The 16909-nt window shown below is 34.3% G+C and overlaps 1 protein-coding gene across 1 annotated transcript; it reads left to right on the top strand.

Moving 5' to 3' along the window:
- Positions 1 to 7750: 7750 nt before the first annotated feature.
- Positions 7751 to 12682, top strand: LOC122275541 (aluminum-activated malate transporter 8-like). The gene is made up of 6 exons (XM_043084642.1): positions 7751 to 8099; positions 8353 to 8493; positions 8705 to 8977; positions 9097 to 9233; positions 11131 to 11274; positions 11853 to 12682. Exons 1-6 carry the CDS (start codon positions 7814 to 7816, stop codon positions 12294 to 12296), a joined length of 1425 nt encoding a protein of 474 aa, XP_042940576.1. The 5' UTR covers positions 7751 to 7813; the 3' UTR covers positions 12297 to 12682.
- Positions 12683 to 16909: the final 4227 nt, after the last annotated feature.

The following is a 16909-nucleotide window of genomic DNA, read 5'->3' as shown; positions in this document are numbered from 1 at the left end:
AACGTAAACCGTTGGTATTCTTCGGCTAGTAAGAATGTCCGAACGTATGACGGTTCAAATTCATTACGTCCGAACGTTTAGATAATACGTCCGGACGTAATGAACTCATTCGCACGTTTTTATCGAACGTTTGAATGAAACGTTCGATAAAAACGTCCTGTACGTATCATCTTTTTGTCGAACGTATCCTGACTAACGTGCGAACGTTCCTTCAATAACGTTCGAACGTTTCCTGTTAAAATATTTTTATATTGTTCCTTTTAAGTATTATTATTTTATATATTGAAAAAGTGAAATTATTTCAAAGTTTTACTGGCGAAATTATGTAAATTTATAATAGATGATATTTTAATTTTCTGTATAATCCATATATGTCATAATACGTATGTATCTGTGATTATAATCATTTTTTTTAAATGTTACAATTTATATATTTTTTTTAATTTTCAGGATATGGCTCAGTATATGACGACAAGGAAGCGAGGGAGGGATGGAGGCAATCCGGACATTGCTCGACTGGGGGCACGAACTGTTATGGGGGAACGAGAAATTCTCATTAATGAGTTTGATGAGCTCAGCTGGGAGCAGAAGACGCTGAGAGACGTCTTCGTCACCAGAGGCTGGGGCCCCATATGCACATTGAGGGGAAAGATTTACCCCACAATGGTTCGAGAGTTTTACATTGGGATGGCCACCATGCCTAACGATGCATCATCCCATACTCTCAGTGTACGCGGTGTACAGTTTCAGTTCTCGGCAGATGTTCTCGCTGACTTACTCCAGATTCCGCGTATACTACCTGAGTCGACAGCTGCTCAGGCTGATGACATAGCAGCTGCATTTTCCCCGGGCATATTCGAGGCAGATCCAGCCGCTTCTGCTTCATCTTCGGGCCCTGTTGAGTTTATGCCCAGTCATGAAGAAGATCGACCCGAGGGCGATCCTATTGCTGCTGAGGTTGGTGACGATGAGCGGGACCAGGATTTCTACATCCTCACTGGCACGGACCGCACAAAGCTCGATAGGCCGAACTCCTTCAGCCAGAATCAGCTGCTGCCTTTCTTTCGCATGTTGCACATTTTTGTTGCAACAAATGTAGACCCGGTGGCACATAAGAGCACATTCAGTCGGGCTCGTGCACAGTTCCTGATTGGCTTGGCACGTGGTGAGCCCATTGACTTGCCCCTTGTTATATTTGAGCGGATCCGTTACGAGGCCAGCATCGTTACCACGGATAATCTCCCGTACGGAGTCATCATCAGCCGCTTATTACTAGCCCGGGGAGTGCCACTCCAGGCGGAGGAGATGGTGATAAACCAGATGAGCCCTATCGACATAACCACACACCGCCGGAGCATTGCACAGGGGAGAGGCTCAGCTCGGCGTCAGTCTGGTCCTACGCCAGATCTTGTTCCCCCGACTGAGTCTGGGGCCGATGTTGCTCGCCCGTCGGCGAGTACTAGTCAGCAGCCGGGAGTTACATCTGCTGGGGATGTGCGACCTGCTTGGGTTGATACAATGATGACAGATATGAAGGCGCATATAGACCGACAGATCGATAGACAGATTGCACATATAGATCAGGCTGTCGCACATCTTGCACATCATGTAGATGTGCTAAACAATAAGGTTGAGACATTGACTGAGGAGTTTCGATCTTTTGTAAACCAGCAGTTCTGAAAGTGATTTGTAAAAATTTATCATTCGAACGTTTTTTATTTTCGACATATGTAATGGACACAAATATTTAATGTATGTATTGTGTAGCTTAATTTCTACTCTTAATTTTTTTTAATATAACGTTACTCAACCTTACTATTAAAAAAATATATATTATGGTTAATTTATGTAATTTAACATATAACGTTCGAACTTTATCACATTAACGTTCGAACATTAGCGCTAATATATTCACGTTCGCACGTAATAAGTTAAAACGTTCGAACGTTCGCGCTAAATTTTTTTACGTTCGCACGTAAATATACATAACATTCGAACGTTACTGTGACGTGCGAACGTATTATGTAAAACGTCCGAACGTTTTGAAATTCTTGCCCAACATTTAGTGACAGTTCTCACAAACCGTCACAATAAATACCTTTTAGTCACAGTTTAGAAACCGTCACTATTTATAATCTGTCACTAAAAGCCATATTTGTTGTAGTGGGGATTGTGACATTGTAGGCGTATATATACAACTTAAAGAATTAGAAATATTAATATTATAATAATTATCCGATGAAAAGATAAACAGCACTAGATTTTGATGATGAAGTTGGGGATTGGATCAATGAAACCACGCACATCAAGTACTATTTGGGGAGCTTAATTAATTCCCATATGCCATTGGGTCTCGATCGGTAAGCCCATCTGGAGGTATTAATCTCAATATTGAATTAATTGGCTCCTACATGACCAACCATGCATGCATACATGATTGTGTTGCTTTTTTTTTTTTTAATTTGTCTGTTGTTCTTATTTTTATTATTCTATAACGATATTGATTCATATATGGATGGTTCTTTCTTGTGAAAGGGATGCTTACGTCTTAATTTGGAGGCTTGGTGCCTCGGAAAGTATAGACAATCCCATGACATTCCAAGTATTATATATATATGATTCATCAAGAGTACCACCAGAATCATCCTTTGTATGATCTTTCACTCATCAGTACTCTCATTTGTTGTGCTTCTTAATTTGCAAACTTTGACACCATCATGCATTGATCATGTCTAAATCAACCTTAATTGGCAGAGTACTTATAATGGGCAGTACGCGGTAGTCACTCTCTGGTGTCAATCAATGTTGAGGGCTGATTTCTTTGATGGTTCAATTCAGAGGGAGGGAGGCAATGAATTCGAGTTTCTGTACGTTTTATATAACGGAACAAAAGATGAGACAATTCCCAGTACGTACGCATGCATGGTTGGCCCATGAGTCAACTAGACGAGTGCGTAGTAGAGTACTATTATATCAAATGATAGAGAGAGATCATGGGGCCTAAGGTTGTTTTATTTATTTATTTATTTATTCTCACAAGAAGATTGCTAGCTTTGTGTTGCTCGATCATGAGATTCCAGGCCATTTTCATATTGGCCTGGGGTGAAGTGTTATCCTACAATGTTCTGATCATTGCAGCGTTTGGGACCTTTCAAACCGAAGTTTTCATGTACTAGATGATCTTATCTGTATGTATTAATCCAAAACAAGTGCAGAAACACAGTCGCTCGTTAATTAACTAGTCTCATTCATCCTCCAATCTCTTGTAATGAATATATAGGGAAGTCGACAAAATAGTCGAACTAATTTATCGGAGAGCCCAATAGCCGGCCTGCTTGGAGTTGTGTCACCAAACTGGACTTTTCAGCCGACCCAAAAGGCCCAAAATGAAAGTACCTTATCAAAAATGTATCCGGAATTTAATGTCTTAATTTTGCTCTATCAGATCAACAAAAGAACATGATCTTTTAATTGCTTTTGTGGTGTCGGGCCGATGGGAAAAACAGATGTTAATTTGCCTGATGCATACCAAAATATCGAAACCCAAGTTGTAGACGAATTTGACTAATTTGAAAGATTCTATTCATCATTTCAATATACTACATACTATATTTTTTTAATTCTTTATTATTTTTTTTGAAAAATATTTAATTTTTTTAATTTTATTCTTTTTAAACTAATTGAATTTAAAAATATAATAATATAAAAAATGTGATAAATAATGTGTGACCGTAGATGATGAGGAGTAGAGCTCATTTGACTTTTAAGACCGAAAACGTTTCACCCCAATGAAAGATCAAAGAAGAATGCGCATCATGCACTTGTAATACATCTTGTCTCATGTATATTAGCACTTCCAGGGAGTTCATAGCTAAGCTTTATTTGCCAGTTAATTAAATCCATTCCCTTCTTTCCACGAAATCGATCCAGGGAAATCGATCCAGGGAGTTGGTCATGTTTGTTTTTAATTATAATTATTCTCACCTCATCTAATTTAATTATTATAATTTTTTTTTAAATTTTCATACAAGATAAAATAAATAATTTAATTTTTTTAAATTTTAAAACTAAAATAATATATTTTAATAATATTTTATTTAATTTTTAACTTTTATTTTAATTAATCTCAAATTAAAAACAGAGGAGGCTACATAACATAAATTCTAAGATTTAGATTCAAAAATAAGATAAGATGAAATGAGATGGTTTTATATAAAAGATAAAAGTTAAATAAAATATTATTATTATTTTAATATTTAAAAAAAATAAATTATTTATTTTATATAAAAATTTAAAAAAATTATAATAATAAAATAAGATAAAAGAAAAGGAGCGAAATAATATTAGTTGCCGAACCAAGCCGGAATCAATTAGGGAGTACCACTACCCTCGAACTTCTAAAAGTCAAATCGCACTAATGTCATCGATCGTCTGCTGCCTACAGAAGTTAGACTCCATGATTTTCAACGACATATATATATGGGCTTATTTTTTTATTGATTTAATTTAGTATTCTTTTTATGAGATATGATCTCAGGTAGTTTTTAACTTTTTTTTTTTTAATAATGTTACGTATAATTAATTTTATATTTTTTTATATTTTATTGATGTGGTAGAACTCATTATTTATTTTATATTAAAAAAATTAATATAATCAATTACATTAATAAAATGTATAATAAAAATATAAAAATAATTATACATAAAATTTTTATTTTTTTAATTAATATGCTTGTAAGCATATGTTAATTACTTGAGTTTTACAAATTTATCAGTACCAAGTTGTTGTTGGATTTATAGAGCCTAATTTTGTTGATGTGTTGGCTCAAATTGATGGTACCTCGCTTCCCCACCAATAAGGATGCATCGTGGTTTGGGATAAGAAAAAGTGCGAAGTACAAAGTTTACTAACACTCATTAAACTCGAGAGTTCGCTTGACACGTACTCGACACTCCGTTCAATGCGCATTTGACACGGTGCTCGAGTGAATAATATAAACAAATAAAAATTAAGATTTCCACTATATATGACCTCTTTCTTTAAAAACAAAGAAAATGTGGTTTTTCAATCAGTGTTTGAATAATTCTTTTTTAATTTTTTGATTTCCTTATTAATTAATTCTTCAATCGGTGTTTTTCTTTTGTTTAGACTTTAGTTCCTCCTCGAATTGAATACGTACACACAGAGGCAACTTGGCCAAGAGGATGAGTAATTATCATTGACTTCAGTAATGCATGCAGTACCTTTCTTTAAAACTCTTGGAGTAACTTTCATCGTAGGGTTTAGGCCGCCTGAGACCATCCATGAAGTTTTTAAAATAAGCCACTTAACCCCACCCACACACACACACACACACATATTTATATGAATTACTCCATGTAAGCTGGCCACTTAGAGCATTCACATTGACTTCATCAAAGTTATCTTCAAAATTTGATGAAAAGTACAAGTTTTTCATAAATCTAAAACCTTCCTATCCATAATCCTACATTGGATTAGCTATTGAATTCATCAAAATAATAATATAATATTATTTTTTTAATAATAATATTTTTTTTTTCATTTTTGGCAATTAAACTAACTATAGGTATATTAATAATTTAATTTTATACTTGGGGCTGACCATAAATTCAAAACTGAAATGAAATTAAGGTTGCAGGGGAAAAAAATGAGAGGAAAAATAAATTATAACAGTTGGGAATTAAAATGTAGTAAAATAATTAGTTGATGAGTGTATAATAACCCTTCAAATTTAAAGGAAACTATAGATTTACTATAACTCAAAACTCCCAATTTCTCATTTGATGAATCCAATACAGCTTTAATTTACACATATTTATCATTTTATACATTTGGCTTGACTTTTGATGAAGCCAATGCCTATGCTCTTAGTAGGAATCAAAATGTCAAGAACTCGCAATTTTAATCCCTATATATATATATATATATATATAGGCTTGGCATGTCGTTAGATTAGCTTGTTTTGAGGAAACAATTACTGAATAAATCATGACTAGAATTTATTTTATTTTATTTTAGTTTCCTTTTTTTAGAATTTATTTTAGTTTCTAATTCTACTGTTTTTCGAATTATAATTTTTAATGCTCTTCGCCTCATTAATAGATTGTCGAGTGACGAGAGCGAGCTCCAATTACAAGAAGTCGGCAAAGCTTCATGAACGTCATAAATATATAAATATATATATTGTTCTAGCTTTTTCTTAATTATATAATTTTGTCTAGTTTCCTTGTCTTTTTCGAAAAAATGGGTTAATTACGCATGAAAATACATATATACAACATCGTCAACTAGCCAGCTTGCTAGCTAGGAATGCATTCGATTAATCTGGAAACCAGTACTCATTAATAGCTCTGATGCCTAGCTAGCTAGAGAAATTATTTCAGCGTCGTTATTTATTTCTTTAATTAGGTGAACATCCATAAATACAGCCCATTCATACATAGGAAACCCCACTTGACCAACAATATAAGATCATTTTCAATGATATTCCTCCTATCCTTTAAAATATATTATTAAAATATATTTATTTTTTATTTTATATATAAATTTTTATAATATATTATACATAAATTTATTTATTTATATTATTTAAATATTATATTTTTTATTATTTTAAATATTTTTTCTAACTAATAAATGAAATCTTAATATTTTTTACATTTACAAAATCTCCTGATATATATACGAAGTCAGATACTGTTTGCTGATCTCCTGCACGCACTTCCGTAAAAAGAGCTAGCTAGCAAGCATACATCTGCATGCAAATTATAAAGTACAGTAGCCTATGGCAGAATCCATATTGTATATAGAAGCACAATAACCAGTAGGAGCTAGCATCACAAAGTAATACAACTCAATAACCCTAAACTAGCCACCTAATTTCAACGCATGCTACCGTGCGTCATGACGCGTGTTTCTTCACAAAAATGATATCTTGCACGAGGCGGCTGGCCATACATGATCTTCTAGCTTTAATTCTTCGGGGATTAATTAGGCTTCCAGCTTATATATACTTGCGTAAGAAGACCAAAAAAGTCATTACTGGCTCTAAAATGATAATTAATACTCCTAATTCGCGTGCGCTGGAGTATATATACATGCACGTCGGGCGTAAGATCATGTCATTCCGGCCTACAATATTATATATATAATTATAATTGTCACAACTAATTAATTAGGACCATTCGTCCGCAACTAAAATGTTATATAATTTTGGCAGAAATCAAACAAAGTTGCTAAATCAGCAATATATTGTCCAATTCGATCTATTCTAACAAAATTTAATATTTCTTGATAATATTTTGAGCCTAGTACCAACTTTGAATCAAGTAGTGGCCAATATTAAAAACTTCCATTTTTTCAGGACTTCAATGCATGGAAAATGCATGCTAAATCCACTTGCTTCTTTACCGTACGTCTACCTCCATGGTTAGCCATGTCAGAAGTTTAATTTCCTTGGACCATTCATCCCGCAAAAATGCAACTAAGGAGTCGCTACGAAAAAAAAAAAAGGACAATTACAATCAATTAATAGCAACGAAAAGATTATTAGCAACCAATTACTAATAATCTTTTCATTATTATTAATTAATCGCAATTGTCTATTTTTTTTATAGTGTGTCCCCAACAAAATATTCTTTATCTACATGACTGTAGGCTGTAGTACAGTAGTAGTCATCTTATATATACATATGCGCAGACACGAAGAGAGAAGCCTAACAAATCAAGAGGAATTCTCTCTAGTATCATTCCTCGCATGTCTACTAGCTTTCCTCCACTCTTTGGCTACCCATGGAGATCGAGCCAGCAACTCTAGGAAAATCCAGGCTTTTCGCCCGTGGATGGAGCTGGCTCAAGGCCTTGCCTGCAAGGAAGTTCAAGAAGGTTGTGGAGGCTGCAAAGAGCATAAAGCAGCTTGGACAAGACGACCCAAGACGAGTCATCCACTGCCTCAAAGTGGGACTGGCTCTCACATTGGTGTCCTTGTTATATTATTGTAAACCTCTATATGAGGTTTTTGGTGATACGGGAATATGGGCTGTGCTAACAGTGGTGATGGTCTTGGAATTTACAGTTGGTAACTTTCTTCTTTCCCCTTTCTGAGCAGTAATTGGTAACTTATTTTATATACGAATTGAATAGTTCAAATTTCTTTTAACTCAAAATAACGGAACTATATATCCCATGAGATTGTAACCATTTCAATTTCATTCAATGTAATTAATAAACGGATCAATATATATGATATTTCTACACTTTTTATAAAATTGTACGTACCATATTCAACTTATAATATACGTATATGTTTTTAATTACTATATATATCCCAGGTGCGACGATCAGCAAAGGTCTAAATAGAGGTTTTGCAACATTATTTGCTGGTGCTTTGGCCATTGGAACCGAGTACTTTTCACGTCTCTTTGATAGGAAAGCAGAGCCCATTGTCCTCGGGGTCCTTCTTTTCTTTCTAGGTACGTATAATACAGCGTAATTAAACAACGCATGATCTGATCAAACTTTTGTCTGTGTACACATGCATAAATATATTAATCAAAACTAATTAATTAAAGAAATATAAAGATATATCAAAGTTCGATCGGACTCGATCGTAGTATATATAGTCAATTAATATTTTAAATTAATTAAAGCTAGGGAATTGTTTAATTTGTTGTGTGCATGCAGCTACAACATCATCATTCACACGATTCATTCCACGGATAAAGGCAAGATATGACTATGGGGTCATGATTTTTATATTGACATTTAGCTTGGTATCAGTCTCGGGTTATCGGACTGAAAATCTCTTAGAGATGGCCCATCACAGACTCTCAACGATTGCAATAGGAGGAGCAACCTGCATAATTATGTCCGTATTTGTTTGTCCTGTATGGGCTGGCAAAGATCTTCACAACTTAACTGCTTCCAATTTAGAAAAGCTTGCAAACTATCTAGAAGGTACGTACCTAGCTACATTTTACAGGTTAATTATAATTAACTATTTTTCTTCTTTTATTTTAGTTAAACTGTACTCGGTACTTGAACGATAGTTAACAAGTAGAGAAGACATTTTACAGGTTTTGGAGGCGAATACTTTCAGGCAGACCCTGATCATGAGGAGGAAGGGATCACTATCACGGCCTCTAAGGATGATAAAGCACTTCTTCAAGGATACAAAAGCGTCCTCAATTCAAAAAACACTGAAGAATCCTTGGTGAGTATAACTCCGGCCATCCCAAACAAGCTGGGAGGGTCGGAAAAACAGTGATCCTTGCTTACGTACGTAGATCATACAAGCTAGCTGAGAAAATTAATTGTGTTTATTTCTCTAAGTTTTGACCTTTCTCCAAACCAATTCTTGTGTAACTTAGGGTTGTAAATTGGTCCAATATTACTGTCCCGGAGTGATGGACCGAAATCCATCATTTTCTCCGGTGTCCCCAACATCTCTAGGGACCAAACCAGTCTGGTCCATCCATTCAATCGGTCATGTCTAATTATTTTTTTTCCTTCATTTTTTTTCAAATAAATTAATAAAAAATTATTTAAATTACTAAATTAAAATTAAGTAAATTATTAATATGGATTATGTAACTAACTCATTAAAAATTATTTTATTATAATTAAATTTATGATGTTAATAATTACTATTTACTATCTTAGACTTTACTCTTTATCAGTATGCATAATTATTAACAATGTCATACATTTTATATATGTTTAATGAATATCAAATAATTTCATTATACATAAATTATTCATGCTAGCTTGCAACATAGGTATTTAAAAAAAATACCTAATTATTTTAATTAAGTGTAAATAGTAGAGTATGTATGAATGTAAGATGTATTAACTATTTACATATAATGACATAAATTATCATCACCTGATTTATGATTTATTATTAATTGATAGTATATATTATTTTATATTTTATATTTTATATGATCAATGATAATAAAATATATGAAAATTACATCATTAACTTATATAATTACTATATAAAAAAATATATTAAATTATTAAAAATATTTTAAAAAAATAATATATAGGGGTTCAGTTCAATTCGGTCCGGTCCGAACTCCTTACACCCCTACCTGTGTTATATAACCAAAAAAATAAAATTATACTTTTAAATAATACTCATTTATCGAAGTAATAATTTCTTCATGCAAAGTCTGTTAATTAATTGCTAGATATTGCTTATAACAGCATGTACAACACTCACTTGTCAAGGCTCAAACAGTACTATTTACGTATGTGTAAATATTGTCATAAAGCTGGCATAGTTAGGGGAGGTTTGAATTGCAGTGAATTGAGTTGAGATGAGATGAAAGATGAATAAAATATTTTTAGAATATAATTTTTTAATATAATTTTTATTTTATAATTTGAAAAGGTTGAATTGTTTATTATATTTTATTTGAAAGTTTGAAAAAAATGAGATGATTTGAGATCCTAATCTTTTTAAAATAAAAAATAAAAATCTCACCCAACATGCATGCTGCCTCGTCAACGAAAAATGGAAAAATTAAAAAGATATTATAAAAATTAAAATTGAAGAAAAAACAACCAATATATTTTTTTTGAAAAGAAAAAACAACCAATAGTTATAATATATATCACTATAAAAAAAAGGGGGTATTTATGACAAATTTTTTGTAATGAAAATGATTAGTTACGGCAAAAAAATATTTATTTTATTTAAAAATAGTCATTTTGCTGGAAATAACCGATCGCAAATAAACAGCTTTCTTATAGTAAATTAGAAAAGAACACAAAAATAAATTTAAAAACTAAAACAAAACGATTATAAAAGTAAATATATTAGAAAAACCCATAAATTAATGAGAGAGAGAAAAGAGCGACTGACGAGGGGTGGCCAGCAGGGGCGGAGCTAGCTACAAAGCATAATGGGTAGCAGCTTGTGTAAATTAATCGTTTTTTTGAAGAGATTTACGCACAGCAGCATATGAAAGCCTATAATAAGGTAAATTGTAATATATAAAATAAAATAGAATAAAAATAAAGAAATTTGTAATATACTTGAATAGTGAATAAGAAGTAATAAGATAGTAAGCCTATTACTACCCTTATTGAAATATGCGCAGGCAAATTTCGCAAGATGGGAACCAGGACACGGTGGTTTTCACTTCCGTCATCCATGGAACCAGTACTTGAAGATTGGAGCCCTTGCTAGACAATGTGCTCATCTTATTGAAGTTCTTGATGGCTACATCAACTCCGACATCCAGGTATACGTACGTACGTACGTGCTACAATATCCTGACTCTTCGTATAGATTGCATGCATGCACGCAAAGTTAATTAATAATCTAATAGAGATCAAATGATGTAAAACTTGCTTTTCGTAAACCTTCAAAGAAATCAATTATTCACAAATCTAAATAAAATGTGTAAAAGTTGCATTCTCAATGAAATTCTAAAGGAGCATGACAGTCAAATATTACCATTTCATGTCAAATTAATATAGGACCTTTACGTTGCGAACGGGCCATCTCTAAAATAGAGATCATGAGTTCGACCTTCTCTCCCAATATATATATATATATATATGACCTCTGCGTATTTCTGAAGGCCTCCTAAATATTTTCCCTAGCTACTCTCTGCCTTTTACAGACTGGGCCAAATCTCTCTAATCTTGAAATTTTTTTTAATTAATGCCTCAGTTTCCTAATTAATGAAGTGAGTTATATATTAAAGGAAAGTACCAAGTGAAACAATATATATACGTATGTGGATCGTTTTAATTGTATTGAATGAGTGATAAAACTTACTGGCTAATTATATATGTACATTAATTACTTTTGCAGCCACCGCCAGAAATCCGAAATAAAATACGAGAATCGAGTACAAAGATGTGCTTAGAATTGAGCCAGGCATTAAGAGCATTAGTATCATCAATTAAAACGATGACAGACCCTTCGGCTGCCGATCCTCATGTGAAATGTTCCAAAACCAGCATCAATGACCTGAAAATTGCACTCGAAGCTGCCTCAGAACTAGAGAACGTAGACCTCCTGGCAATTATACCCATTGCCTCAGTTGCTTCAATACTAACAGAAATCGCTAAATGTGTGGAAAGAATCTCTGAATTGGTCCATGAGCTTTCTCTCCTAGCATATTTCAAGAGTGCTGCAACATCAGATCAGCAGGAACCAGCAGGAAGCGGACTACATCGCGGAAGTGTAAGACCTGTTTTGGATGATGATAGTGACCGTACTATTACAATCATAGTGCAAGCAACAAACGTTTAAATCATAGATCATCAGTACGTATGATCCCTCAAGTACGGACTCACAGGAAAATGAAATTCCTGATCCTGCAGTAAAATCTGATCACTGACTACTTTAAGGACGTTAAATATTTTGGGACGGACGTGAGAGATTTTGTTAGGAGTTTTTAAGATCAAGGAAATTGTACGAATAAATTCTTATGGACGTTAAGAGAGAGTAATCTTGTCAATCTAGTAGTAGGTTGATCATGTAGTTAATATTTTTAGTTTCGTCTTTGATGAGTACGTAGAGTAGTTCATCATTATCTCTGTTAAGGTCAGGATCCCTCGATCGACGTTGTGACGTGAGTATTGGATCACTAGTACTTTATTTGTAGTTCTCCTTCCTATTCTTTTTCCTCCTCCCAATACCCTCGATCTCTTATTTGTACGTACTAATTAATTAAGAACTGGGCCAGTAATTACGACCGTGCTTGAGTGTTGAGAATTTAGATCTCCCAAATGGACCTCCCAAATTCACCTCCTTAAGATTTACCCTTTGTAGGAGTAATAAAAAAAATAAAAAAATAATAACAATACAAGAAATTTACATGAAAACTCCTAAACAGGAGAAAAACCACCAGACCCAAAGAAGAAAATACACTATGTGAAAAATTGTTACAATCACACAATTTTTCTCCTCACCCCAAACACACCCACAAAGCTTTCCCCACTAGAAAAACTTTAACTCACACCTCTTCCCATTTTACAAAAAAGGACAACAGAGGAATTTAACTAGAGTCAAAAGTTACTAGTTAAGCATTTGATTGGTGCACTTAAACTAAGAAGCTAAGCCTCTTATTTATAAGCCTTGAGAGCTTGCTCCTTCCCATTTTCCACCCATGTGGGACTAACCAAAGGAGCAAAAAGTCCAACAATCTCCACCTTGCGACTTTGACTGGTCCCACAGCCAAGCTCCACCTCAATGAAGATCTTCATAGCTTCCGCTATCATGCTTCACCATAAAAGCATACCCACTCAGAATAAACCAATTCCAAGCATTTCACTTCGGCCTATGTCGAAAACAATCTTGCTGAAAATTATGGTGTAACTTCCACGTTTGGTTCTCCTGGAAGTTCATCAGTCATCGACATGAATTTCCACCACACACCCTGCATTAATGCCAAACCAATGCCCGTGTGCAAACTTGTGGACCTGCTAATATTAACACATCCTCTATCATGGCAACTTTGAAAATTAGCAACATGTCATAAGGATGTACATGTCTCCTTTTTCATGAAGAGAGACACAACATTAGCATCAATACCAGTATCTCCATTTACTGACTTGGAGCCACTTGCCGAACCAGCTCCTTGTACTAGCTGTTTCACCAATCGCTAGAATCACTGCTGACTTCAGGGGTTGATCTGCCCTTCCACACCTTGTGTAAACCAATTTCTCCACCTCAAATCTGACAAGATTTGAAGCTCAACTTCCTGATATTGTTTTGATGAATTTACCGTAAAAATGAATAGTACCTCACTAAGTCAGTTCCCAGGAAAGATTGGAAGGTCACAATGGACACACTTAAAATTTCCAATCTCCTAGACAGAACCTCCTTAGACTGTACATATCCACACTACCACACCAAAACTCCACCCCACAAAAAGAATCTAGTGGCTCTGATACTAATTGTTGAGGATTTGGACCTCCCAAATTCACCCCCTAGAATCTACCCTTTGCAGGAGTAATAAGAAAAATAGAGAAATAATAACAACACAAGAAATTTACATGGAAACTCCAAAACAGGAGAAAAACCACCAGACCCAGAGAAGAAAATACACTATGTGAAAAATTGTTACAATCACACAATTTTTCTCCTCACCCCAAACACACCCACAAAGCTTTCCCCACTAGAAAAACTTTAACTCACACATCTTTCCATTTTATAAAAATAGACAACAGAGAAATTTAACTAGAGTCAAAAGTTACTAACTAAGCATTTGATTGGTGCATTTAAACTAAGAGGTTAAGTCTCTTATTTATTAGCCTTGAGAGCTTGCTCCTTCCCATTTTCCACCCATGTGGGACTAACCAAAGGAGCAAAAAGTCCAACACTTGAGTACAAAAAAAGGATCGATCTCCTGCAGTTTTCCTAATTCAAGATCACATGAGTGATTAGCTAGTTTGCATATTCCTTAATAATTTTATAAAAAGAGGATTAATTAATTAAAAAGAGGAAGGCCCCCCCCCAAAAAAAGGCCGGCTTAAATGAGAGAAATTAGAGCAGTCGATAGCTAGACGGAGGAAAGTGAAAAGGATAAATCAAAACTGATGGTTTATATTTTAGAAGGCCGCTAGGAAGAGTATTTTTCGTATTGATTAATATTTGATATATATATAGATATATATAAATACGGAATGAAAGAAAAATTAATTACTACAATTTGAATAGAATATATATAATGCTACTTGGTCATTTGAAGCTCAGATGATGCCCTCTTGACGTGGTGTCACGTGATAATTAAAGAGAGATTAGGAATTCAATTGTTCTATTTTTATGTTTTCAGACCTTTTTTTATTTTGAATTAATGGATTTATTGAACGTAGCTAGGCGCGCCACCGTACATACATATAACTTTTCATATTAGTTATTTTAAACGTTTATTATTTAAAGATGGGTTAAAATTTCCTGTACCATTTGTGACTATGGACCCCCCAAAAGCTATCGATGATATCTCATGTTGATCATTTTTTAGTTAATTTTTTGATCAAAAATAAAAAATTTAATTTGAGTCCCGCCCCAGACATAAACTCAGGAGGGAGACTAAACACCCATTTAGATATTTCGAATATTTCAATATATCTGTAAATAATAATAAATTAGTTTGGGTTAAGATATTTTATTAGATTTTGAGAAAATGAGGGAGAAAAAAATTAACAAAATTAATATTTTTTTAATATTATTAGTTTTTAATTTAAAAATGTTATATTATTTTTTATATCTTATTTAAAAATTTGATAAATTTGTAATGATTAGATAATGATTATTAAATGAAAAAGTTAAATATTTAAAATTGAAAATGCTTTGTGTTTGACTAATCATGTTTGGAAAGAAAATATCTAAAAATATTTAAGAACAGTTGTATTATCAAACGAGACTTTATCTAAAACCGATATCAAGCATTTAAATTTTCTCAATCGTTTGAAAATTTGATCACTGAAAAAATGGAAATTTTTCCTGCAAATGATTAATGGAATGGATATTTGAGTTCCCACAACTTTAGCTAAGAGATAAAATCAAGAAGAGACAAGAAGAAAGGATTCAGATTCCTAAGAGGGAAATGACTCCCACTTCTAGCAGGATACAGACTCACACTCCTAAAAGGAAAATGTTTCACAAGGCTAATCAAACTCCTATTACTCAAATGAAATATCCTCTATAAATAGCCTACAAGATGTGACAAATTCTTAACTCGACTTGATTTAATATACACTCTTAATCTCATATTATATTTCTGACTTTGCCATTGGAGATTCCACAGGACAACCAGTGCCACCCCTTCATTTGTTGCAGGTGATCCGTATGGTAGGTGGCGGTGAAATACGTCCTTAACAATGGCGCCGTCTATGGGGTATATATTTTCTGCAACCAGCGTGCTTTTCACATGCCTACTACTACGCTATCGCAAGTAATTAGAGACCGAGAAGCGAACGCAACAGAAATAGAGATGAGGTGGGCAAATATGGAAGAAAAATTGAAGAGGGCGATAGATCTAGTAGAGCAACTGTAGAAAGAAAACGAGGAGTTAAGGCGACAGCATGTTGCTATGCCACCAATCAATGGACAAACGGAAGAGGATGCCCATAATGCAGGTGGGGTCGATATTGAAGAACTGGAAAAGAAGAAACTGCACAACGAGCTAAAAAGTCTTGTTGACAAATATGAAGAGTTGGCAAGGAAGATGGGGGGATCTTCCTTGGTAGAACAGCTGCTGAACCATAAGACCTCCCCTACACTAACGAAGTTATGGCAGCGCCCCTCCCACCTAAATTCAAGGTTCCCCAGATTGACATGTACGATGGATCCAAAGACCCAATGGAACACTTGGAAAACTTTAAAGTGCATATCACACTCCACGACTTTCATGGAGAAATTGCATGCTAAGTTTTTCCCTTGACCTTAAAGGGAACTGCGAGAGAGTGGTTTAGAACTCTCCGAGTAGGATCAATCAACAGCTTCGAGGAATTAGCCAACCAGTTCTTAACACAATTTATGCCAAGTAGAAGGCGATGGCGCCCATCAGCATACCTTTTAACGGTTAAGCAGAGAGAAGAAGAAAATCTGACGACATACCTCACCCGTTTTAATATAGAGAGGTTGACAACCGAACATCAAAATGAGAAAATCACTATGACCGCCCTCCTAGGTGGGATCTGGCCGCGTAACCCTTTTATGGCCGAGTTAGCCAGGAGGACCCCATCTACTTGGAGGGAGTTTAGAAACAGGGCAGATGACTTCGTAAATGCTGAAGATACACTGCAAGCCCTTGTAGACCCGAGAAGAGACAAGCAGAGGGCAAAACATAAGACCAACCTAAGCGAAAGAAACTTACGTCAAGTCATCGGGACAGAAGACAAGAAAGGATACCAGTG

Source organism: Carya illinoinensis, chromosome 9 (assembly GCF_018687715.1).
Source record: "Carya illinoinensis cultivar Pawnee chromosome 9, C.illinoinensisPawnee_v1, whole genome shotgun sequence".
Classification (NCBI taxonomy): domain Eukaryota; kingdom Viridiplantae; phylum Streptophyta; class Magnoliopsida; order Fagales; family Juglandaceae; genus Carya; species Carya illinoinensis.
The sequence above is the reverse complement of the archived record's forward strand: the minus strand, read 5'-3'. Positions and strand labels throughout refer to the sequence as shown.